Source organism: Gekko japonicus, unplaced genomic scaffold (assembly GCF_001447785.1).
Source record: "Gekko japonicus isolate JY-2015 unplaced genomic scaffold, Gekko_japonicus_V1.1 scaffold969, whole genome shotgun sequence".
In the NCBI taxonomy this organism is placed as follows: Eukaryota; Metazoa; Chordata; class Lepidosauria; order Squamata; family Gekkonidae; genus Gekko; species Gekko japonicus.
This window is the reverse complement of record NW_015168076.1, coordinates 38,294-64,696: the sequence shown is the minus strand read 5'-3', so window position 1 is coordinate 64,696 and position 26,403 is coordinate 38,294. Positions and strand designations below refer to the sequence as shown.

Below are 26,403 nucleotides of genomic sequence, written 5' to 3'. Positions count from 1 at the left end.
TGTTCCAGCGTGAGTTTGGTAAAACAGCGGAGCAAATGCTAGATGCAGATTGGGCACTTCCCTTCCCCTCACAGTTCCTATACAGCCTATCTCACCTCCAATCGCTTAGTATGGTCTTCTTCACACCCTGGTGGGGACCACACAATGCTAGGTATAATTTTAGGTTGCCTTTCCCCCCTGTGATGTCTACATATGCACAACAGTAATTTTGCTGGGGTTTTTATCCTGCTTCTTTTAGCTTCCGGATTTTTCTGTAAATATAGATTTGTCTACGTTTGTAGAAACATTTACCTAATCCCTGAATAGCAATATTGTGTGGACGTTTTGACCTGAACAGTGGGGCAACAGTTCATATATAGTTGATATATGACAAGCGAGATGACCAGGGGAAAGATATATTTGCTCCCCCCCCCCGTTTCTCATTTCTTCCCACCATTGCCACTTTCTCTCCCGTTTTTACCTCCCAATGATTGCTTTCATTCCCTTCTCCCACGCGTGGTACCAAAGTTGCTTGCCAATCCCACAATGCCAAGAGTTAGAATGCCTACCTAGGTTCCCCATGTTTGCAGAAACATATCCATCTGTCCCTTGTACCACTGTGTGGTTTTTTTGATCTGCACTTTGAGGCCTGGTTCAATATAGATATGCAACACTAGATATATAAATAGCTAATAGCCAAGTTAGTTCTATGAATCTGAAGCCTTTATCTTGCTTACACATTCTATTATTTAGGCCTAGTTCATGCTGGTGAATAAGGTAGGAATGAAGAGGCAGGACCCTGAGGTGCAGAATGAACTGTACCATTTCAGATTGTTGGTGGTGGATTCCAGTTTGGATGTTCCTTCGTATAAAAAAATTCCCAAAGGGGGTGCTGGGGGACTGCTGCTCAGCCCTATGGCATTTATGCTATGGGGTCCCATCTTATCTCCCCATGCTATCTAACGCGTATATGAAACCACTGGGAAAGGTCATCGAAGGATTTGGAAGAGTTACCACCCAGCTCTATTTTGTCTTAACAACTAAGCCAGGTGGGTCGGTGGAAGTCCTGAGAAGGTAATGGGATGGATGAGGGCCAATAAACTGAAGCTCAATCCATACAAAACTGATCAAGATGCTCTGTTAATCTGTCTGTAGCAGCTGATGATTTCAGCTTGGGCCTGGAGGCAGAAGCAACATGTGGTGTTGCGGCCTTCAGAAGGCATCCACATGGAGTCCTTCTTTCTATAGTGTCAAGTGGGAGCTAATTGGTCACCCTTATACTGTTCATTGGTGGGTGAGGAAGTGGCTGTTCAGTGTTGTAAGAAAAAAAATGTGTCCCCACACTCCCCCTCTGGTTCGTATCCCCTGAGTGTTGCCTCCTCACCAAAGGCGAATGGTGAAAGTTAGAAACCACGAAACACTGGCAGAGACACTCAAAGGTCTCTTCTTAAAATAATACTTATCTTTATTAAAAGAAAACCATTCAAAGGATACAGAAAGGAAAACATTCAAAGGACACAGAAAATAAACATGCAAGCAAAGTTCTATCCCACCCAAAGCATGCAGAGACAAAAGGCTAGGGTTCCCAAATGTGCCCGGGGGGCGGGGAACCCCCTGCTTTGAAGCCCCCGAGTTCCGCCCCGGAGGAATCCGGGCCCGGGGGAAACCCCGCCCCCGAAGCTGTGTCAGCGGAGGTGACGCAGTCACGTCGCTGACGTTGGGGGCGTGGCTGAGCTCGTCGGGGGGGGAAACCATATGTTTCCCCCTTGACGAGCTCGGCCACGCCCCCAACGTCAGCGACGTCTGACGTCACTTCCGCAAGGACGAACAGCAAACAGCAAACACGCGCAAGGACGAACAGCAAACTCCCAGCCGGGACGGAGCCTCCCCCGCTGGTGAGTTAAAAGGATTTGGCAACCCTACGAAAGGCCCTTTTGGGCTGACTCCAAAAGGCTGTCAGAGGGCAAAAACCTCTCTTGTTCCTTCAAGAGCCAGCGAAGATCTGTTGGATTTTACTAGTATTTATACAAAATGATCAAAGAGGTCCCTTTAATAATCAAATTACAGTTGTAAATTAACATTTAGAAGTTGAAATTGTTTTACTGGCAAATTGCTTCCTTGGTCTCACACAGGCAAAAGTTCACATCCCACAGGATCAATACAGTGTCATTGTTTACTCCTGGTGTTCCCACATTGGGGTTGGATAAACTGTTCTTTGAAGTTATTAGAGAGATAACTTTGAAGTTACCTCTGAGGTGGAAGTGGGGTTTGTGTGAATCTCTGTATCCCAGGAATTAGTTTGCATTTTGGATTGGGGTCTGTCATTTCCCAAATGGCCTTCCTGACCAGCTGCAGTTTTTTATTGCCTAGGAAATTTTGGGTCTCACGCCTATAGAAACTTACATTGATTCAAATCCTGGGAATGGAATGTTGTGAACTTTTGCCTGGGTGACTGATAAAGAGATTTGTCTGAAACAAAGGGCTTGAACAGGCCAGGCCTCCTTGCTGTGTTTTTTTTTCTCTAGCAAAAACAGAGACAGATATATGGATTTCATAAGCTATTAGGTTCCGTTTTAAACCCAAACTTTCTATAGTTCTAAAATTTCTTACCACATTCAGCAGTAAATTTGTGAAGCTGTGTTCTGTTCTGTGGTGAAAGTATTCTTTTAAACATTGATGGTGGAGAAAGGCCTCCAGATCTCCACAGAGTTGTATTGTCTGTGTGGGTTTAGTGGGGCAGAAGGATGATCCTCTTGAAAGGACAGATTCCTCTGCTAAACTGAGAGTACGCTGGGAAAGGTTAACAATATTACTGCTAAGGTTGTTGTTGTGACTAGTTGTGACCTGTAAAAGGTTGGAAAGTCTTTGTCCTTCTGCTTTTGTAGAGAAATTAGCTGCGTATTGTAGATGCCTTGTCTCCTGTTATGAAATTCCTCTTAAAAAGACAAGACTGAGGTGCTGTTGGTGAATGGAGAAGCTATTTGGGGATTGCACTCCAGCCTGTCCTGGAGGGGAATGCACTCCCCCAAAGGAGCAGGTTTGTAGCTTGGTGGTGCAGTGCTACTAGATCATGGCCTACGGCTGGAGGCTCAAGGCCTCAAAAAGAGTGATGTGGCCACAGTTATCCATGCTCTGATCACATCCAAGTCAGATTACTGTAATTGTATTTGATTTTTAGCCCTCCCTCCCCTGCACAGCAGACTCAGGGTGGATTACAAAATTTTTAGTACAAAGATTTAAAATAGAATATAATTCATAAAAAGTTATAATACAATATTGATACATACAATATGATGTGCTCTACAGAGGGCTGTCTTTGAAAGCAGTTTGGAAACTTCATCTAGTCCAAAATATGGCAGCCAGGCTACACTCAGGGATCGGTTACCGGAATAGTATCACCCCTGTGCTGAAAGATCTGCACTGGTTACCCATCTGTTTCTGGGCATGATTCAAAGTGCCGGTTCTTAGTTTTAATGGCTTGGGGCCAAGGTACCTGAAGGACCGTCTCCTCCCACTGTCCAGCCCAGCAGTTAAGACCTGCCTCTCAAGCCCTGTGCCTCCCCTTCAGAGGTGAGGCAAGGTATTCTCTGGAAAAATATCTGACTAGAAAATAACTAGAGACAGGATATTTTCTGTGGTGGCACCTCACCTTTTGAATGTCCTCCCCCTTGAGCTTCACCCCATAAGCTAAACTCCTTCCTCAGGCTAACCTACCTTGTAAGGCTAAATTGAGAAGGTAAGAACTATGTATGCCATGGTGAGGAAGGGCTGAATAAAAACAGAGTATAAAAACAGAGGCACTTGCCTCCTGCTGGAATCAACATTTAGATCCTATTCATCTTTACAAAAGCATTTTTTAAAGTCTGAAACCATTTTTAATTTGCAGTTTGCCTTTAACACTCTTGCCATCCGAGCTAGATAGCCAATAATTCTACATGAGAATGTCAAGAGGTTAATAACTGTTTCTACTATCTATGATGGTTTACTGGTGATTCACAAAGCATCAGTCCAAAGGGGTTCAATAGATCAATTGAGTGCCTGAAAATTACTTGCATGACTCATTTCAATAATAATTAGTTTGTTTTATTAGCATGCCAAAGTTACAAGCTGCTCCCCTCAAGTGACTGTGAGCAATGAAGCAGCAAAGCACACTTCAAATAAGACAAGCACACTCCTAAGCATGGTAATGGGAGCAGAAACAAGGACAATCAGTTATATTTTAAAACCAGTGAGGAAAATGAGCCAGCCCACTAAATGTTTATTTACTGACAACTGTATACTAGTCACTTTATAAAGCTCAGACAGGAAGTGCTTTTTGGAGGCTCAGTGTATTTCACATAAGAAAAGAAAAGGAGGAGGGAGTAATCTGGGCTTGACAAAGCCACAGTGAGTCATAAGAATGGTGCAGAGAGCATAGGCAGGTTGAGACTAAATAGTTCTGTAAAGGCTTTGCTGAAGAAATGAGCTTGAGAATGGTTTTGAAGGAGAGAGATTTACTTGGAAGTACTAAAATACAACCTTTATATAGGTTGTGGCTAAAGGCACTGTTGGTTGCTTATGCACAGTGCACAGGTTGCTGATCTGCCATTTTAAAAAAGGAACTGGCCAAAATGCTGTAATTATCAGCATGTATATGAATGTTACATAACACCAGTGCAGGTAGAAATGGTTGTATCTTACTACTCCAGTCAGCCAAAGGAGGTCACTCTGTCAGCACAAGAAGCATTTTGTCAGCAAAATAGGCTCTTTCTTTTGCTATAAAGTTCTGTGGATTGCAAGGAAGTTGAAAAGTACTGGGTTCGCCGCATGGAAGACTCGGACGACGACATGCCGTGCACACACAACGGCCCTGCAAGGCCAACTATATACACTCCCATCCCCGGGCCTCCCACTCCATTGGAGGGTTTGAATTTCCCGCCAAGGAGCCCATTGGTCAGCTAGGGGGGGGACTAGGATCCTAGGTCCCATTGTCTTTCTGGGGCCAAGCTCCTGTCTTTCCTGTGGTCGCCGTGTGGCGGCTACATACATAACAGAAGTATTCCCCCCTTAGACAAGAAGAGTGGTAGGGTACAACCCATTGTGAGCTGTCTTGCTGGATCAAACCAAGGTCTGCTGGGTCCAGCATTCTGATGACTTCTACACAGTGAGAGTTTTCTGTGATTTCCTTGTTGCCACTGCCATTGCCAATTCAGCATGGTGTCAACAGGACTTCTACATGGTGGGGATCCTATTGTCCTTGCCCCAGTTCCCAGAGGAGGCCATTTTCCCTCTCCTGCACTGCAAGACTTTAAAAAACCCAAACCCCCACAATAGTATGGGAGAGGGATGGTTGTTGCAGGGAACTGGGACAGCGAAAATGTCGTTGATATTGGCAGAACTCGGAAAGGTCTGGACTTTCTTGTTCACATGACAGGCGCTATGACTTTGCTATGATCTTTCAAAAAAACTGAAGTAAAGTTGGTTTTGGAAAGTTTGCAAGAAAGCCAGTGAAACCCCAGAAGATGCAGGAGAACACAATGCTATGTGGAAATGGGAAAAAATTGCTTCCCATTAGCATCCAATCCAGGCCAAACACTCAGTGTGGAAACAGGGTGTTTCCTGCAGCAGTAAGCCAAAAAACATTTTTTGAATGTACATTATTAATTCATGAAGGGATGACCTTGTTCTGTTGCTGTCTCTAGCATATCATATTCAGGCCCATATCCTGCCTCTGAGCATGGGTGTTCAAGTTAACTGTCATGGTTTATAGATGTTGCTAGGCCTTGAATGTATCCATAAATTTCTCTAATACTTTTAAAGATCTTTCTAAGGTAGTAGCCACCATAGCCTGCAGCGGTTAATTATCTGTTGTTAAAAGAAGTCAAGTACGAAGAAATTTACAATTGTTTTTCATTTGCCTCTACAAACATTGGTTAAGGAGCACTTCAGTGGTATTCCCTGACTTTTCAGCAAATGTTGGGGGAGTCAAAGGAATGGTAACTGGGTTTTGTGTTTGGGGCTCCCCCCCCATCCTGTACTCACTTTGTGGCTTTAGACAAGTTACTTTTCTTTCAGCCTCACTAGTTTGCCTTTTGTCAAATGGATAATGTCCACTGACTTCAATAAGAAAGGTCTGTGTGTGTACTTTACTCTCCTGTTTGAATCAATGGGATATGAAAGTGCTTAACTTTTGTTGAATGCTGCTATGAAAATTTAGCAAAAAGTGCTTTGGCAGCAATGCAACTAAAATAATTACCACTAAGTTCCAAACAATGGGGCACGTTAGTGGCTAATTTGTTCTATTTGGTCACAATTGAACTTGGAAAATGACTTACTATAGCTGGATCATAACCTTTGTGCAACAATTTTTTAACTTAAAAGGATTGGATTACAATTTCTGAAAACATCTAAGGCTTCAAGAAAACAAAAAGGCCATTTTTAATCCATAATAAATTAATCAACTAAGTAATTAATCAGTTTGGTGTAGTGGTTAAGTGTGCGGACTCTAATCTGGGAGAACCGGGTTTGATTCCCCACTCCTCCATTTGCACCTGGCTGGATGACCTTGGGCAAACTGTAGTTCTGATAAGAGCTGTCCTTGAAAAAGAGCAGTTTCTGTCAAGAGCTCTCTTAGCCCCACCTCCCTCACAGGGTGTCTGTTGTGGGGAGGGGAAGGGAAAGGAGTTTGTAAGCCGCTCTGAGACACATTTGGGTAGTGAAGGGCGGGGTATAAATCCAATCTCTTCCTCTTCTTCTTCTACTTCAACCTTAGCAGAAAAACATTCATCAAAATCATTAGGTATGAATACACTGTTTCAAGACGATCTGTATTGACTGAATTTAAATCAGCAGATTGTTCGTCTGGTTCCATTTTCTTTTAATTTTTGGCTAAAATAAAATACAGGCTTTGATTAAATACGGGTTTTAATTAGGCCATTCAAAGCTTTGAAGAAAGCAATAAAATAAAATTAAAATGGTGGGGAATTAAGAAAAATATGGGTTCTTGTTTTAGAGTTTCAGTCATTTTCCTCAGTAAAGTTTTGTGCCTATAGGGATAAAAATTATTATTTCAGAGTTAAACTAGAACAGCCAACAATATATGACTGATGAAATGCTTATATTTTGTGAGCTACAATTTATGCTGATGTTCTACTAGCAAATTCCTAAAGCTCATAAGCTTTCTTCTCATACTACGTAAAGGAAGCCCAGCAAGTTTTAACAGTTTCTGGGTCACAATCTTTATTGTTGATTTATTACTTTCAGTGGATTGCTCTACAATTGACCCAATGACATGAATATTGAGACTAAAATTAGTTTAGATTATATCTAATTATTATATATTTATATATTAATGCAGTTAATTACAGGATTCTTGTCTCTTCAATAACCATTGCTTTTGAAAAGCAGTTTATAGTTCCTGCAAGATACAGTTAATCAACAGTTAATCCTTCCAGAGTGTTTGTTGAGGATATCAGTTTGCAAAAGCTGATTTAAAAGTTCATATTCTGCATCTTAAATTCTCTATTTTCAGACTTGGTAGTTAGGGAAAGTACTCTTATTATATCTAAAATCTAATAGAATATTAGTTCTATTTGCCAGATATGATTAATACTGCTTTCTTTATGCAGATCTCAAACTATCTTGTTTCCGTGACTGGAAGCTGGTAATTATATCTACAAACACACTTATAAATTAAATGGAACAACAAAAGAACCACAACCTTCTTAAACTGAACCAATACAACTTCTTATTCCAACTCTTTTGCTGGTTTTTACAAATAATTCCCTTTCTTACTTCTTTACTACATGCCTCTTAGAGAAGACTTCATAAAGAAGACTCTAGATTTCCCTGGTTTATTAATCTGTAGACTAAAGTAAAGGAATATCATACCCTTTCCTTTAAAAAACACTTTCTACAGACAATTTACTTGATCAATAATGTAAAATTTAATAAACAAAGCTCATCCAGAAAGAGAAAAGGAGTTGTTTTCTTTATATCGGCTGTCTGTCAGTATAATGTTTAAAGCCCTGTTGCTTGGTTACCAGATGGTGTGGGTTATACTCAAACACACTCCCTTTCTCCAGCTTTTTCCAGGCTTTTAACAGCTATCTTAAAAACAATTCAGTGCAGTTCATTCAATGCAATTTACCTCACACACACAGAAATCAATGGATATGTGTACTTAGTTCTGCTCTGAACTGAACCCAATGATTAAAAAATATATTTCACTGAAACTAAGCTTTCACTTAGTCTTTGTGGTTTATCAGAGTAAGGCTATTGGTGTCCCACTCTGAGAACCATATTGTAACTTTACTGAAAGAAGGGAAAACATTGCTCCAAGATTAAATGAATGTATTTATGGCTTGGGTAGGCCAGCACCAATGTTCCCTCTAAGCTATGGAGTCCTGTGAGCAGAAATTCTACTTTGTGAGCTACTGGCATTAAAGTTGTGAGCAGGTAGTTTGGCTGCTGCATAAAATTAGTTTGCTCTGGAGCCAGCCTTCCTGTGCTAAGACAAAAATGTGTGAGCTGGAGGCTAAAAAACTGTGAGCTATCTCACACTAACTCAGCTTAGAGGGAACACTGGCCAGCACTATAATTCACATTGTGGTTTTTTCTGCTTTAAAGGTAACCTTTATTATCAAACACATACCCATTTCCCCAAAATCATAACATTTCCTTGAAAATGGCACTCAACGTTAGTAGTAGTAGTAGGAGCAGTAGTACGGGAACAAAAACCTTAAAAACTGCCTAATGTAGAAAGATGGCAGAGTTTTTGTTACATCATTGCAAAAAATTCCTCCCTTCATACTAATAAGGATTGAAATCTACCCCAACTACATTTTAAAACTCTGTTGCACACAGTTCCTCAGTAAAAAAACAAATTGGCTCCTTTCTTTCAGTATTCTGACTACTGATTGCAAAACTAGGGTGGGTCAGAAAAAAATAAAAGCACCTTATTCTGTCTCAATAAAGAAGGAGGCAGGATTTCTGTGCTTCCTTCCCTTGTCAGTTACAGTAGGAGTTTTGCTCCAGTTGGCCAAGGATGTATTATATTCCTGGCTGAATTTATTTCCCTTGGCAGGATAGTTGAAGCATTAATTTTCTTGGCTTGAGAATACATTGGTAGGTATAGAACTTTTCATCCTGGATTCAGAACAGCTTGGGTAGGCACTTGGCACCACTTTTCTTTAATTATTAAAATTAAATTATATGGTATTACGATTATTTCATAACTTATGTAACTCTCCTGATCCAGCTCTAATCAAAGAGTCTTGTGGATGACTAGTGGTCCTTACAGGGACGCACATCCCCAGTCTCATCTACAGATGCTATCAGCCAATACATTAAATACATTAAATAAGGACCAAATGAACATTGTGATGTGGATGGCACTTGTGGATATTAGTTCCTGAATATATATATATAGTACTGCTTATATAGTGATAGCCTTGAGCAGAAAATAAAATTATAAAATAAGACTTAGTGTTATTCTTCTGTTGTTTAATTAATGCCCCCCAAATTTTGGCACAGAGAGAGTAACAAAATCATTTATATCTGATAGTAACCACATCACCTGTGCCATCTTACTGTCAGATACCTCAGTGGGCATTTCCTTATTTCTAAGCAAAGGAGTAACTAAACTAGCCCTCATCGCTCTCTCTATATAGTGACATGTTAGTGACATGTTCAGGAAAATCTTTGACCTACAATAAGATTTCTTTTTCTAGCAACATTGAAATAGGAAATTTTGTTTGTGGGCATACCTTTGAGTATTTCCTGTTAGAATGTTAGATTAACATTTAAAACAAACATTGGAGTGTTGGACTAAGACCTGGGACAATCTCCAGTCTGCAGTGGAAGCTCTCTGGGTAGGGGTGCCCAGTTTTAGTGGGAGACCTCCCACCGGCTGTTTCCGCTACCTTTCAGCTAGGCAGCAGGAGAAGAATGAGGAGGGGAAATGCAGGCCAATCAGCATCTCTGGCAACACAATAGCATGACTTCCAGCACACCAGAATCCGTGGCATCATGGGCAAGGGCACCCACCCACTCAACTGTTAAGTCTGCTGCTGGCTGCCACCCTTGTGCTGGCAACCCTATCATTGGGCACAACCTTGGGCACATCACAACCTTTTAATTTAATTCACAAGGCAGTTGTGGCATAAGGATAGATAATGGGGGCTGAGCGTTCAATCAGTTCATAACTTTGACAAAACCAAGGGATACAACTGAACTTCTTCTCCAGCCCCCCCCCCCCGGAAGCGTATTGGAAATCCTATATTTAAATAATTCCTAATGAACAAAATGTCTTGTGCAAAGAAAAACAGCATGCCAAGGCGTCGGGCCGCTGACCTCCAGGTGAATCTTGGGGATCTCCCAGAAAATTATATCTAATGATGTCCAAACTACAGAGATCACTTCCCCAGGAGGAAACGGTTGCTGTGAAGCTGGCAACCCCAAAGAAGAATCCAAAACGGATCTTCCCATGTAGAGCTTTACTACTAGGTTTTTTTTCTTTCTTTCTTAACCGACTGCCTAAAACAGCCCTGAGAATACAAACAAACCTAACCTTCGCGCCTTCCGTACTACCTTTCTCTCGCGCTTTAATTCGTCGCACGTGCTCGCCGTCCCCCCCCCCAGCGTCCGGTCCTCCGCCTTTCCCAGCATGCCTTGTGTTGCGCCATAGAGTAGTTCGGGCTCGAGCGGCGGTGCTTGCTTCCTCGGTCCGCCTGCCCGTAGCAGTCGCGGGAGTGACGGCGGGCACTGCAACATGGCGGGCGTGGAGGAAGGAGGCAGCCCCGCGGAGGAGAACCAGCACCTGAATGGAGAGTTGCTTTTGGATCCCGACGAGAGGGAAGGCGCTGTAGGGCCCGGCACCGACGAAGGGGCTAAGAAGAAGCGTAAAAAGAAGAAGAAGGGCAAAGGAGCCGGCGCGGGTACGGGCAGGGCACAGGGAAGAGGCAGAGCCGGGGCTGAGGAGAGGCCGCGGGAACAACCGCGCAGAAAGAGTGGGGCCTTAGCTGGCAGTCCTGGTTGCTGAGGAGAGGGGGGAGGTGGGGAGGAGCCGGGTGCGTGCAGGCGGAGGGGGTCTGGCCTGGACGGGTGTTTATCCCACTTGCTGGCGTGAAAATGCCTTCGTTGGTTCTGAAGGACTTCTTCGGGAGCCTCAGGATGGCCAGTTGCCGATGTGGATAAAGTTTTAGGGGAATTCGGAAAGTTGGGGGAGGGTGGTGGGAATGGGGAGTGGTAATCCTTGAGAGAGCTGAACGAGAATGTGGGGCATTTGTAGAAGGCTGCATTGTGCCGGGGCGAGGGGGAAATAATATCTTACTGGGGCTTCTTGGTTGGGGGGCTGTGGTGCTACTGTCATTGGGCGGGGTGTTAAGCTGGGTAAATAAAGTAGTAATGCTTTTTTAATTGTTGTGTGAGTGGAGGGATATGCGCGAAACTCATATAGGATGTAGGCTCTCTTGCATTTCGGGTTCGCAATCGTTATATAGGGAAGAAGTTCTCAAAATGGGGCATATGATCAGTTAGGAAGAAGTCATAGCACTACATACATGTTTTTGTTAATTGTTGTTTTCATGAAGATGTAAGAGTGTGGGAGTCAGTTAAAAAGTAAAAGATGGTTTATTGTATAAGGTGGGGAAATACATTTGTATCACATAAGTACTCTGCATCTGCACTAAGGGACATGGAAGAGATTTGTGAGGCTGTTTGAAATATTTTATTTATTTCATTAGCTGGGGTAGCCACAGGAACTGAGAAGAGATGGGTATCAAAGAAAATTAAGAACATTATTAGATGTATCTTGTCTTCTTGACATAAGTTTTGCATTGGCACATTGTGGAGAGTTGCATATCTGAAGTCTTTAGAGATAAGCAGGGAATACAGTGGGAAATCTTTGTGTTTGTGTGTTAGTACCATGATTTCTTGAACCACCTGCTTATTTTGCAAATAGGACAACAGGAAACTGAAAGAGAGTTGGATGTGACTCTTGATGAAGCTACAAAACAATTGGATAAACAATCACTGGAAGAAAAGGAAAAAGATGAGGATGATGAAGGTAAGTATACTTCTTTCCTGTATTGCTGGAATTTGGACAAAATTCCCTAATGCTGCTGTAGTTTTGTGTGGTTGCTTGGAAAGGGTTGTCACTGCTTTAATTAACAGACCATTTATTTGTAGTCATCTGATTTCAAAAGATTCTTTGGATAGCAGCTTTAGAAACAAAAAAGGCATATTATCCTTCTATGAAGGAGTGTAGCACCATATGTGAATGTCATGTTGAAAATTGCTGTTTGAAGCCAAGTTTCCCTACATCGCTCTTTCTGCTCTTGCTGACTGGGTACATTGTATATTGAATTTCTTAATTTCTTATTTAAGAATAGGGTTTTCAACAATCTGTTCCTTTAATAGAGGCTTAATGTTTGGAAATAAGCAGTTGAAGTAAATAACCACCTGGTGAATAACATCCCATTAAGTCTCTATTAAAGAGGCAGGGCAGTTTTTTTCTGCAGGCTGTTAGCAACTCTATTTAGGAACAGCAGTAGAGAGTCAAATTAGTATTGATCATAATATATGACAATCTGGCTAATCCAGTTACTGAGCCTGTTTCATTAACATTCATAATTCTGCATTAGTCATTATTTGAAACACATGTTTAGAAGTTACAACTATTAATAGTCAGAAAGAACTTTACAAGCTGAGTGCAAGGCGTGTGTCTTTTTTGGTCTTAGAAATAATAAAGGAGGACCTGAAATACAAGTTACATTTCTTTAGCTATAATCAATTTTAGATTGTTTTGTTAGTAGGGATTAAAGTAACAAACCTTTAAATGACTAAACAATGAGTATGTAAGAAGACAAGAGTCACTGGAAAAGACAATCATGCTAGGCAAAGTTGCAAGCAGCAGGAAAGAGGAAGACCCAACATGAGATGTATTGACTCAGGAAAGGAAGCCATGGTCCTTCTACCTGAGCAAGTCTGTTGATGGTAGCATGTTTTGGAGGACATTGATTCATAGGGTTGCCAAGAGTCAGAGGTGACTTGACAGCACTTCACACATACACACATTTATCCTTTATGCATTGCTTTAAATGTTTAAATAGCCAGATAAGCATGTTGCTGTCTTTCTTGCCTTTGTGAGAAACCAGAAGGAAAGACATAGAAAAGGGGTATGCTCAGAATGAGAGAATGACCTCAGGAACAGTCATCATGCACAAACATGGGTAAATGGAAGGAGACACTCCAGTTCATAGCTTGGGCTGCTGAGTGCCTGTGTTCCTGGTTGCTTGCCTGCAGGAACTACTCAACGGGCCCCCTATACCTCACTACTTCTCCTTGCACCTGCTGTGCAAGAAAATGTGTGTGGATTTCCTTTTGTTTCTTTCCTTCCAGTCCATTGTCAAAGGTAAGACAGGCTAATTCAAAAGTAAATCCCTCCCATGAAATGGTTCATAGGATTGTGCTGGCCAACAGTGAGACCAGTAAATGAATTCAAGTCAGACTGTGCATTTAAAAAAAACACAACTCCCAGAAAAACAAATTCTGAGGCTGATGTTCTTTATAGGTGGCTGCGTTAATTGACAAAAACAAGAGCCTTTCTCTTGGTTCCCAATGTTATGCGACAGAGAGATTTATAGTCTTTTTAAGGATGATTATCTAGAAATGTCCCTCTTAGTCAAATGGAATTTACTTCCTAGTATGTCTTAATCAGAAAGGGTGGAAATAACTATGGCTGAATTATGGGATGTTTACAGCAGTTTTCAAGGACATGGCAGGCCAAATAGTTTGGCTTGCTATTGGCAAATACACCAGCAGTACTGCGGGGGGGGGGGGGGAGTAAGCTATAATAAATGAATAGCATGAGCTACAGAACTGAGTTTGCCAGAGTCTGCAGTAGTTAGCTGAAAGTATTCCAAATCTGTGGATGAATAAGCCAGAACTTTTTGGGAATGGGGGTGGACTAAGCACAGCCAAGGGCAAAACTTAATGTGATACAGTTTTCATTCACCAAGATGACGGTGTTCAGAAGCACTGACTGTTTAAAGAGCAAATTATCTTGTATCAGAATGTGCCAAGATACACTGAAATATTTGTAACTTGGGGTCTTTAGAATACATTTTATGACTGCAAAACAAGAATGTTTACTGTTCGTTACTTCAGTTTAAAAAATTACATTCACACTGTAGTGCTTTGTCTTCGTAAGAATCCGGAGCACTTAAAAATATTGTTTCCAAGCATGAATGATCTAAAATTCTGATTTTTTAAAAAATCACTTTGTGTAAGCCAGTAGCTGAGAACTGCTGGCTCCTTGACCAGCTAGGGCTACTTGGAGGCTGCTGCCACCAGTTGCCAAACAGCCTTCTTTTTCTCCTTTTCCCTTCCTCAGAAGAGAAACAAGTACCCCTTCTTCTCATAGATCTTTCTGCTGCCCCAATGAATTTGCCTTAACCTTTTCAAGATGCATGTATTGAGAAGGGAAGAGAGAAATAGGTGTATGGTCAGAACAACCAGTGGCAGTATTGAACAATTTATGATTCACCCTTTTGTAGTCCTAAGCCTCACTGGTGGTGGAAAGTGCCATATAGTTACAGCCAACTCCATAGGGTTTTCAAGACGAGATGTTTGCTATTGTCTGCTCCTGTGTAGCAACCGTGGACTTGCTTGGTGGTCTTCCACCCAAGTACTAACCTGGGTGACCCTAATGTGGATCCAGTAATTACATCATACATGTAGTTTTCATCTAGCTTCATGTAAGAGTAGTGCATTCTTGTCCATACTACTTACACTTTCCTACAAAGATGTAAGAACCATTTTTGTTTTCTTTTTACTTTATTTCTCCTGGCGTGCCCAGGTGCTTGAACTCAGGCCACCTAGACTTGGCAAGTGGAAGTTTTGCTTTTGTATGTATATAATTAATATATAAAAACAATTTTAATTATATGTAATGCACTTTTAAGCCTGGTGGCTGTAGCTTAAAGTCCCTGAGTTTATTAACGTGCAAATGCAGCCCAGTGATGGGGATTGCTTTTCAGTTCCCCTGCTACCAAGCTGTGACTTGCTTCTTATTCTGCTGCATGGACATCAAAAAGCTTCTTGATGGCATGGAAACAAAAGAAGTAGTGTAAATGTTCACTTTGTAAAGCCTAGAGGAGGGATACCTGACTCTGCACTTTTGCACAGAATGTGCCTGCAAGCAGTGAGAAGGGAAAGGAGCAACATCAGGCAAGTAAAGTTTGGGGACAAGTAGTCAGAAGCGTACTTTGGCTAGACTTAGCCTAATCTCCTTATGCCTGCGCAGGTTTGACCACCTGACTGAAATCCAGACAATTCTTAGGGGACATGTCTGGAACTAGTTTGAGAAATGTCACACATTGTAGAAATTAGTAGGCAGACCGTGTATGTTCACACTGGCAATTCAAACTTAATGGAAAATTATCTTTTGCAACGGTCATTGCAACTGAGTAGTTCTTTGTGAGGTAAAGTATCGGCAGGGAGGGTGGGATATAAATCAAATAAATTATAATAATATATAAAAACTTGAAACTGAAGTTGCTCTGTAACAACTTGTTCCCATATGCAGTACTGTGACTCTGAATGTAGCCCTGTGTAACGCATGAAAGCAGTTGGTCTTGGAACTGTACATTGTATGAATGGAATATACACATAATAAAAAATACTTTCACATTATATGAGGAACACTGTGCCTCAAATTACACATCACATTGGTGGGGTGTTTAAATTGACAGTCATTTGCATTTGGTTTGAAAACTAGAATATAAAATTATATATATAAAATTATATGGTTTGAACAACTGTTGCAAAATATTATTTTCCAAGAAGTTTGAATTGCCAGTGTGAACATATATGGTCTGCCTACTAATGTCTACAGTGTGTGACATTTCCCAAAATTAAGCCTGCATACACCCACAGCAAAATGCAGAAACTAGTGGGCTCATAATCACTGTGCAGAACCACTATGGCCTCATTGAAATTGGTAGGATTTCCAAGGAAATAAGGATTGTGGACCTCAAACTTTGCCTTAAATTGTCATAGGTAGGGGCCTCTTAGTGATTTGTAAGACAAAAAAACATTTCTTTAATGTATCTGTATGTATGTATCTGAGTATGAGTATGTATGTATAAGAGTATGTATCTGAAGGTTCGGGATCCTTAGTTACTACTTTGAGTGGTATCAGCCACTGTTTTGTGTGTGTACTCATAATAGGTGGTTCAAAAGACTCAGCCTTTCCAGACGCATTTCAGTAACAGCACTGTTCACATTTCATGCTGCAGGCACATAGCATCACATTCCAGAAGAATATTTTCTTCAGAAAGGACAGCATCACAATTTATAGTCTTCTCAGCACAGTTTGGTGTGATATAGTTACACAGTATCAGCAAGGTAGCAGCAAAAGTTTGAAGTGTTTGCCTCATCCAGTCAGCCTGTTTCTGCAAGAAAGCCCTACATAGTGTGATGCTCTTACAACATGCAGTTTGGGCAAGGTTGGTCAGGCTGCCATGATGTAGCTTTCGGTGTAGCTGTTAGCCCATCCTTTGGTTTTCCCATTTTTTCTTTTATAACACTAGAATGATGCCTAGCTGTACTAGGGCTGCTGCCTTAGTCTTTCTTTGTGTTTTGTCTTCTGTAGATGGAGAAGGTGATGGTGATGGTGCAGCAGGAAAGAAAAAGAAGAAGAAGAAAAAGAAGAAAGGACGTAGGTGTTGGTGGCATTTAAATTGTGTGGTCTTAGTTTGTGTCCTTTTAGTAAGGATTACTCAGAATTAAACTTTGTTGGTCTTAACGGTGCCACTGAACTCAAACTTTGTTCTATTGCTGTATACCAAGTCAGACAGTTGGTCCATCTGGTCCAGTATTGTCCAATTGGATAAACAACAGGGAGTGATTCTTACATATCTTTCCCAGCTGTGCCAGGTGAGATCCTTTAAAGAGGAAATGCTCACAGCTAAACTTCTACATGCAAAATATGCTGCTCCACTGAGACAGGGCGTCTGTCCTGTTAACTCTTCAGCATTTTAAAAATGGGAGGGAGAAATATTTATGTGGTGTTTTCCAAGAATCATCCCAAGCCGATTGCCTTGTGCATAGAGTACCAAACAGAGGCAAGAAAACACAAACCCTTAGCAGCTCTCAGTCCTCTAGCTAGTGGGCAGGTTAGGTTCATATGTGCTTGCTCTACTACAGAGGCCCTCCTTATTGCAAGGAGTTACAAGCTCTCAGTAGCTGTGAGTTGGGTCAAGTGGAGTGTCAAGTACCTTGCATATTCGGAAGTGTGATGAGTAATATATTGTAATTCTTTGAACATGTTATAACGTTGTAGATACTCAGGAACTATTTACAGGATGTGAATGTAATTGGAAAATTAATTGTTCACTGTTTGAAGTGTTAGAATTGTAAAAAATTGAAAAAAATAAAAAAAACATTAAAAAAAAGTATCTTGCTCATTATGTGCTGTCAAGGCAACTGGCAACTTTGATGGGATTTTCTTAGCATAATTTTCAACATTTGACACAGGAAAAATCAAGTAATTTCATGTATTATGGTGCCATGGATCACTGCAAGTCTCCCCCCATCCCCCAGCTTGCTGAAGGTCCTCCATTTAATGTTTTATTTAAAATAAAGTCCCTGTTTGCCAATAAATATATAGTGCTCTTCTGGCAGCACTCAAAGCAGCTTGTCTTCTTCACTTAAACTGTAATATTTGTTTCAACATCTGTGTCTTGTTTCTTAGCCCTTATTGGGCTGACGTGATAGTTTCTGAAGCATAGTATACTACTGTACAGACTGTAGCAGGGATTGTGTTGTAATCCTCCTTGAGTCCAAGTAAGAAAGGCAGACTATAAATAATGTAAATAAATAACAGCATTTACTCTCATCTTCTCCCTTAAAGATTTAGCATATGGAGATGTGGGGAGCAGCTAGAAGTTGTAGAATTTTAGTGCCTGAGTACAAACTTTTTTAAGGGTCAGTGAATTCTCCAGTGCTTGCCCTTGTTAATAGGGTTTATCCCAGGAAATAGGAGCTGTTGGCATACATGCACAGATATTATAGCTATTTGTTGCATGCAAAAGGCAGGTCTTTATGATAAATGCAGCTCTTCTTGGTGATTGTAAAAGGCACTCCATGAATTGGAGAAACTCCTGGCATGTTTTCTGTTTTGGGTGTTTGAGCCAGACAGGAGGCGTGGCTTCTTTACTCATATTTTAAAAGTGATAGAACCAGATGTTGCAGTGTAAGAGAACTAAACTCTGCATTTCACCTAACAGCTAAAGTCCAGACAGATCCTCCATCTATTCCAATATGCGATTTGTTTCCCAGTGCGGTATTTCCAAAAGGTGAAGAGTGTGAGTATCCACCAACACAAGATGGGTATGTATCCTGTTAGAAGTTTTAAAATGCACAGGGCAACAAACTGCCAACATATCTTCATATAGATATTGCAATATACTGTGGTGTTTACTGTTATTGATGCCACAAATTTTTATTAGTCTACCAGGCATAAGGAACAAATCCTGGTTCCTGTGTAAACCTTTGTCTCCTTTTTGCGAGTCTCCTGGCAGGAAGGTCATCCTTCTTATATTGCTGTCTCTTTGGCTAAACGGCTGAGAAGGGAATGCTACTCAACAAACTCTGGGTTGTCAGTTCAAGCATAACAACAAATGGCCATTAGTACAAACTCTGGTTAATAAAGAAACTACAGACTCTAATTAGAAGTCCCTATTTGCCAGTATTTAGACATCACAAGTAAACAAATTTTGATCAAACCACAGTTCAGAAACTACAGTTCATCATGTTATCTGAATGCAGAGGGTTGAACTGTGCAGCCCACTACACTCCCAATGCTGGAGATCCAACTATATTACACCTTGAGTTTCACAAGGGAGAAAGGGGACTAATAAGGGTTTTCAGTAAATATCTCTGCATGTGTTTGTTTTGCTTCTGCCATTATCCTTGGGAAGAACGAAACTATCCTTAATTAAGTAAGACTATCATGTTAGCATACTGCTTTGTACTTGATAATTTTTCTTGCGTATAGGATAGGTATGGATTTCAGGGGCAGTTTTTAAAGTTCCACATACATACATACCTGTGTTTGCCAGCAAAATATACTTGAGTGTTGGAAGGCCTAGCACCTTTGCTTGTATTTTGTTTGCAAAAACCAACTCATGCATGTGTATGTATGTGTGTTGTATCTGAAGTCTTGGGAGTCAAATAGTAACGTAAGATGCAGGCCCTCAGTGCTTTCACTTCAACTGTTTCATCTGTTTTCCCCCCAAAGATGCCCTAGGATCTGTCCTTTGTGGCTTTTACAGTGTGCCATGGCCTTACGCACTGGAACTCATATTTTATTTAACACTTGCCAAACTCACCTTAGTAGTTTAAAAAGTAGTTAGGAGATTCTGTGATGGCACCTTAAGAATAAATTACCAACAAGCATTAATTATAAGTGCATTCTTTTAAAGTTATTTTTTGGTATTTGTGTGTGTGTGTGTCTGCACCTGGAAGTCACGTTGACCTCTGGTGACTGATCCCTACTGGGGGCCTGGAGGATATTCAGAGAGGTGGCTGAATAAAGCCTGCTTCTGTCCTCCTGACTTGGGATTCCAAGGAAGTCTCCCATCCAAGTACTAACCACAGATGACTCTGCTTAGCTTCTGAGATCAACAAGTGCATTCTTGACAATTCTTGGTTAAATAGGGATGGAGAACTCAAGTGACTGTGTGTAACGTGTAAGGATATTTCTTTTCTTTTTCTTTTGGTATTTCTGTGTGTGTGTCCATGCCTGGAAATCATGGTGACCTCTGGTGACTCCTGCTGGGGCGTGGAGGACAGAGAAGTGGCTTGATAGCCTGCCTCTGGCCTCCTGGCCCTGGTATTTTCTGGAGGTCTCCCATCCAAATGCTTGCGAGGGTCAGGCCTGCTTAGCTTCTGAGAATCTGACAAGGCCAGGCTTGCCTGGGCTATCCAGGTCAGGGCAACTTGTGTCTGGGCAACTTGTGTCTGATGATTAAAAAATGTACTATAAAACATTTTTTCATGGTACATGGAAGCTTACTTAATCCTTGCTTACTTTTTAGTCATCTACATTCTGATTACATGTGGTGACATCTGCCTGACTTTGCTTGTATATTAAAGGCGAACTGCTGCTTGGAGAACCACAAGTGATGAAAAGAGAGCACTAGATCAAGCGAATGAAGAAGTCTGGAATGATTTCAGAGAGGCTGCTGAAGCACACAGACAAGTGAGGAAATATGTTAGAAGTTGGATCAAACCTGGAATGACAATGATAGAAATCTGGTGAGAATAAACTACTTTATTGAAGGACAATATACAGCGACAGTTTTAGGGGAGTTCTTCAAGAGTTAAATCTTCATGGGATTGAATGTGCTGTTTCAGTACACCATTCTGGTCCTCTGCCAGTCCTTGAGGCCATTGGAAGTGATTGCAGAGTCAGCAGAGATTGCAGTGCTTGAACATAGCTATGTCTTTTTCTCATTTTAAACAAGAATCTGTTCTGTATTTATATAGTTTCATTTTTTTTTTATTTTACGGGCCACAAAACTAAGGTGTCAAGTAGCAGTTATAATATTGATGCTGGTTGATTTTCGAGACATGACATTTTCCTAAGTACTTTCCTGATCAGGGCAGCAAATGGTAGTAAGAATATTGGCTTGGATCCTATGAAATGACTGTAGTAGTACTTACACACTGTCCTGCTTCCCTCTTTCATCAGCAGCTGCCTAAGATCTCCAAAAAGTTAATGCTGAAGATTGCAGAACTTATGTAAACAAAACCATGTGGCCTGGGGACAGCTAGACAGGCACCACTGTTGTGCTTGTGGAATTTCTTGTCCAGTTGAAACACTGCTGTTGGAAGGGGAGGGTGATTTTTCCCATTTTTGTCTTCCCATGGCAACACCTGCACTCCGGATTTTTATCCATGCCAGTCCTGCCACTTCCAGAGTTGGTGTTCTTGAGGTCTCAGGGTTATTGGGGAAAGGGGGAAAGAACTACATTGCAATCATCCTTATGCTTGCAGTTGTACCGAGACTGTTGTCTGTACTCAGTGTAGCAAAAGAAAAAAATGAAATTGGCTTGTAAAATACTGTTAAAAGCTCTTTCACATTTGCCCTTCCTAGTGAAAAATTAGAAGATTGTTCCCGGAAGTTGATCAAGGAGAATGGCCTAAATGCTGGGCTTGCATTTCCCACAGGATGTTCTCTCAATAACTGTGCAGCCCACTACACTCCCAATGCTGGAGATCCAACTGTATTACAGTATGATGATATCTGCAAGATAGATTTTGGAACACATGTCAGTGGTAAGTGTCGTCTTGCTTGTCATGCAGTTGGGCAGCTTGGTTGAAGGCAAATTACTTATTTAAGTTGTCTTATTTCAGGTCGAATAATTGACTGTGCTTTTACTGTCACATTCAATCCAAAATATGACAGACTGTTAGAAGCAGTAAAAGATGCAACTAATACTGGAATAAAGGTATACTCATCAGGGGAATTGTGACTCAGTTGTTATCTATGTATTTTGTGAGAAATAATTCCCCCCCTTCAATTTCAACCTTGTTTTTTCATGTGTAATACAGTGTGCTGGGATAGATGTTCGTCTTTGTGATGTTGGAGAGGCCATCCAAGAAGTTATGGAATCTTATGAAGTTGAAATTGATGGCAAAACATATCAAGGTGAATTTCCTACTTTCTCTACTACATGTGATTAACCCAAAAGTATTTGTTCATGTTGTGTTAATTTAAGGTGTATTGATACAGCCATGTATGACTGTTGATTACAGTTGTCAGTCCCAATGAAGACATTGTGAATACAGTTCCCCAAATGATTGTTTTTTTAAAATTAAGTATAATTTTCAAAAATTATATTAGATTCAAAGTTTAAAGTATATTCATTATAATAGAAATGTTGTTTAAATGTTATTTAAATATATTAATTTCATAATGTTTTGCATTTTATATAACAGTGAAACCAATTCGCAATCTGAATGGACACTCTATTGGACAGTATAGGATACATGCAGGTAAAACAGTGCCCATTGTGAAGGGAGGAGAAGCAACAAGGATGGAAGTAAGTGCATTGTTCTTACTGTTTCATTTTGTGTATGTTCACTTAGTTAGTCCCACTGAGTTCAGTGACACTTACGCCAAAGAAATGATACGTGGGATTGTAGCCTTTTGGTAATAAAAATATTGAACCCACTTTAAATGGAAACAAATCTTAGTTTTTAAAAAGGTATCAGTGTAAACAATCTTCTGTAAAATACTATTCTTCCCCACCCCCGCCCCGTTGAATACTTGTGAATGGTAAACATGGCCTGTATATGTAAAACTTAATTTTTAAATAACAAAACAATTCCCAACATAGATTGTGGTCTTAAATTGAAATCAATTGTGCATTAAGTGTAGCTCTATATTAACAAATTATTTTGATACAAAAGCAAAGGATAAAGTCCTCCACTAGGAAGAAATAAGAGAATGGGTAGCCATTTTGTTTAAGCTGTTAAAAAGGCAGTGGGATTCTTATGATAAGCCAACAAAGAATGTTTGCTTAAAATGTATATCTCACTTTTCTCCCAATCAGTGAGACTTTAAAGCAGCTTACACAATTTTAAACAAAGAGAATCTCTTACCGTCATATGGATCATCAGATCTCCGGAAATAACCCCCTGCTCATAGAATTTATCCAGTTTATTAATAAACCGTTTTGTGTGCTATTACCAGTGGTAAGCTAAATGTTCAAGATGCCACTGCATCTCTTGCTAATGTGATTCTAGTATAGAACATGACTTTAGTCAACCAGGCTTGAGCCATCAGCCCATAGGAATGATCTGAAGCTGCCTGGATGGGAGTTTGCTTAGGAACCATATATAAGCCACCCACAATGCCAGTGCTTAGTGCACTGACAAGTTAAATACAGTTGTGCTGACTATTGCCAGTGTATTGGCTCAGTCTATTAAACTTGATGATATACAGTACAAGATCACCCTGGCAAAGCTAAGAGGTATTGACTATGTTCATTGTATATTTTGAATTTGTGCTACTCGTATCTCTGCTATGTAAGATCTTGCACTTTTATAGTTGAGAAATTCTAGGAGGTGAGGCAATGTTTGTTCATAGCAAAACAGTTCTATGACAACTGCCACAAGATCAATCAAGTGTATCGTGGCTTAACATTTATGGGCCAGATTGCATGATTTCACATGTAAATAACATTTGAGGGTAATCATACAGTCTGCTTCTCTGTTTTACTTTAGGAAGGAGAAGTATATGCTATAGAAACATTTGGTAGCACAGGAAAAGGTGTTGTTCATGATGATATGGAATGTTCTCATTATATGAAGAACTTTGATGTTGGACATGTGCCAATAAGGTTAGTTCTGCTTTTACTACATGGTTGAATTATTTAGAACTCAGAAAGAATAGTAAATATTGAACGTAAAACAGCCAGCATGACCTTAATGTATGGTTCTGATTGCCCCATCTCAAAGTAGTTACGTCATAGAGCTTGAAAAAGGCACAGAAAATTAGCTAAAATTATTAAGAGTTGAACTTTTCCTACAAGACTGTAAAACATCTGGAATTTTGGAAGGACTTAAGAATTAAATTTATTTATTAGATTTTTCCCCCCTCCCGAGATTAGATCTCAGTATCTGTTCACTGGGATAGTGAAATAGGAATCTCCGTGTTCAGTAACAGTTACTCAGGGTGTCAGTGTTGTATTTGTGCCCTGCTTGTGGGCTTCTCCCAAAGCATGGTAGGCCAGCTAAGAGATTGGCCCAAGATCATCCAGTGAGCTTCATGGCAGAGCAGGGTTTTGAAATTGGGCCTCCCTGTCAAACAGTCCCAGCTTCTCAGAGTTCTGCTAGATCTTAACTGCTACTGGGCCTGTCCCTGTGCAGACAGATTAATTTCATTGGGCTGCTTTTCCAGGAGGAACGCCCTTATCATTGGGGAGGGATATGATAGAGCTAGCAATTGAAGCCAATGGTAGAGGTGAGAGTGGAGGACTAACTTCTGGGTCAGCATTCTCATCATCCTTTCAACTAGGTTTGTTATGTAAAACAGCAGCAAGCAAAAATGGAAGACTGCACTTCAGTGATTGGTTTTAATTAAATGTAGTATGTCTGAAACTTGTATTCAGGATCTTTTGATATGCTAAGTGTGTTTACTTTCTCTAGTTTCTTGTTTTGTTTTACAATTTAGAGAAGAAATGCCATCTTAAAAGTTCAGTTAATCCATAATGATACAGAAGAAATGAAAGTTTGTTTTATTATTCTGAAGCTTTTCAGTTTTATTTGTAAATAGTGACAATATAGTGTAAATGACTTCTCTTCCATGAACTCTTCTTCAATGGTTGTCTTAATTTCAGAAGCCAATGTTTCTTTTGCCCCAGCCTTTCTTCCTGCTAATTCAATGTACTCTTTGTTCTAGGCTTCCAAGAGCAAAACACTTGCTGAATGTTATCAATGAAAATTTTGGCACTCTTGCCTTCTGCCGCAGATGGCTAGATCGTCTGGGAGAAAGTAAATACCTAATGGCTCTGAAGAACCTGTGTGACTTGGGTATAGTGGATCCATACCCTCCGCTATGTGATATTAAAGGCTCATACACAGCACAGTTTGAGCATACCATATTATTGCGCCCTACATGCAAAGAAGTTGTCAGCAGAGGAGATGACTATTAATTTCAAGGCCATTACCTCAACTGTACTCTAGGCTCTGTTGGGAGACATTTTGCCAGAATAAATTTGCAGTCTGTTTTAACAGCGGACCCAATGTGATCTTTCCGTGTTCAGAAAGAAAGGAATTTAATCAAATGTAACTAACCAAGGAAAAACAGCTTTTGGGGCCTCTAGAATATTTCAGAAGTTACTTCTATTTTTTTTCTTTTTGAAAAAATATGCTATAAAATGCAACCTTTAGTTTGGAATGAGTTATACATATTGTTTGGAACATGTTTGAAAAAAGGCTTTTCAAATATTTATATTACCATATTCCTACCTGAATGCTTTGAATGACTACACCTGATTTCTGCAACTAAGTTGTCTTCTGGTATTGCCTTTTAAAATTCCTGGAATCCATTTTGTAAAAAAATAAATAAATACAGATTTTCAGATCTAAAGCCAAACTTGCTTTTACAACTCTGTTACAACCCTAGGCAACCACTGTAAAATACCATTTTGGAAATGTTCCTGTTGTATCTACTTTCACTAGAAGTTCACACAAGGACTGATCCATATTTTTCATGTCTTGCCTTCCTTTGATTCATGAAGCCATCACCTTTCTGGGAGGTATACTGTGACCTAGATTAATTAGGCTGATCTTTATAAGATGTTACACAAATAAGTTATGTAGCAGGGTGAAAGTGGTGGAAAACAGATTAGCACAAACAACAAACTTACAACATTTAAAGTCAGTGTAACAGTTTGTGAATAGTGTATTTATCAAAGCTTTGTTGTTCCTTCACTACATTTTAAAAAAAAGCTGGATAAATTCAGTTCTGTACCCACCTATTATCAGTAAAGTTGAAACTAGGCAAAATAGTTCTTGAGGTATGTGCTAAGCAAACAAGTTAGCAGAAGATATAACAGCACCCTATACTATTTTAATAAAATTAACAGTAATATGAATAAGTATTGTAACTTCTCAGGATGTTTTGATGGAAGTGTCTTGTATAAGCTGTAAACAGTTTTTTATACTGCAGGTGACATTTGTGTAAAATCTACTTCTGAGACTGGTTCTGGATATTTTTTCTGTTTGCAATACGTGGAATATAACCTGGAAATTGACTTAATGTAATAAATTTTGAGCTTCCACTGACAGGAACTGAGGGGTATTTTTTGGGTCTAGATTACTGTTTCCATTAAATTCAGTAGCATATATAATTAAATGTCCAAATTCTCTTAATATCTCTTATTTCATCCTGAAAGCTAGATATAATTTGATAGTTTCCACACTAATACTAGATGGGTACAGAATATACCTTTATCAAGCCTTTAGTAATAGAATTAGGAAAAGGTATAGTATAATTAAGCAAGACTGCAAATAGAACAGCCTTCCTAATTTAAAGTCTTAAAATATGTGCAACAGGTTCCAAGTCACTAGTGTGCCAAAATATAAAATGTAAACACTTAGATCCTTTTGATTCCATCTATATTTAGCCTTTAGACCAGGGTGTCAAGACATGCAGGCTGGATTCAGCCTGTGAGCAAGTGGCTCTCTGCTGCTTCCTGTTCCCTTTATCGCAGCTGATTTTGCCCAGTCTGTCCTCCTCTGGGAGGAAGAGGGAAGGAAAGAACCAGAGTCCCATGGATGTTTTAAGAAGACCAATACCATTTTATTCCAGGTGTAAGCTTCTGTATGTGTGCAGACTTGGGGGGGGGGGGAGGGCCGGGTGAA

General features: G+C 40.2%; 1 protein-coding gene across 1 annotated transcript; it reads left to right on the top strand.

Moving 5' to 3' along the window:
* The first annotated feature begins 10,655 nt into the window (after positions 1-10,655).
* Positions 10,656-24,891, top strand: METAP2 (methionyl aminopeptidase 2). Its single transcript, XM_015414642.1, has 11 exons — positions 10,656-10,895; positions 11,921-12,025; positions 16,616-16,681; positions 18,252-18,354; positions 20,122-20,283; positions 21,125-21,306; positions 21,385-21,479; positions 21,583-21,679; positions 21,970-22,073; positions 23,260-23,375; positions 24,437-24,891. Exons 1-11 carry the CDS (start codon positions 10,730-10,732, stop codon positions 24,687-24,689), a joined length of 1,449 nt encoding a protein of 482 aa, XP_015270128.1. The 5' UTR covers positions 10,656-10,729; the 3' UTR covers positions 24,690-24,891.
* Positions 24,892-26,403: the final 1,512 nt, after the last annotated feature.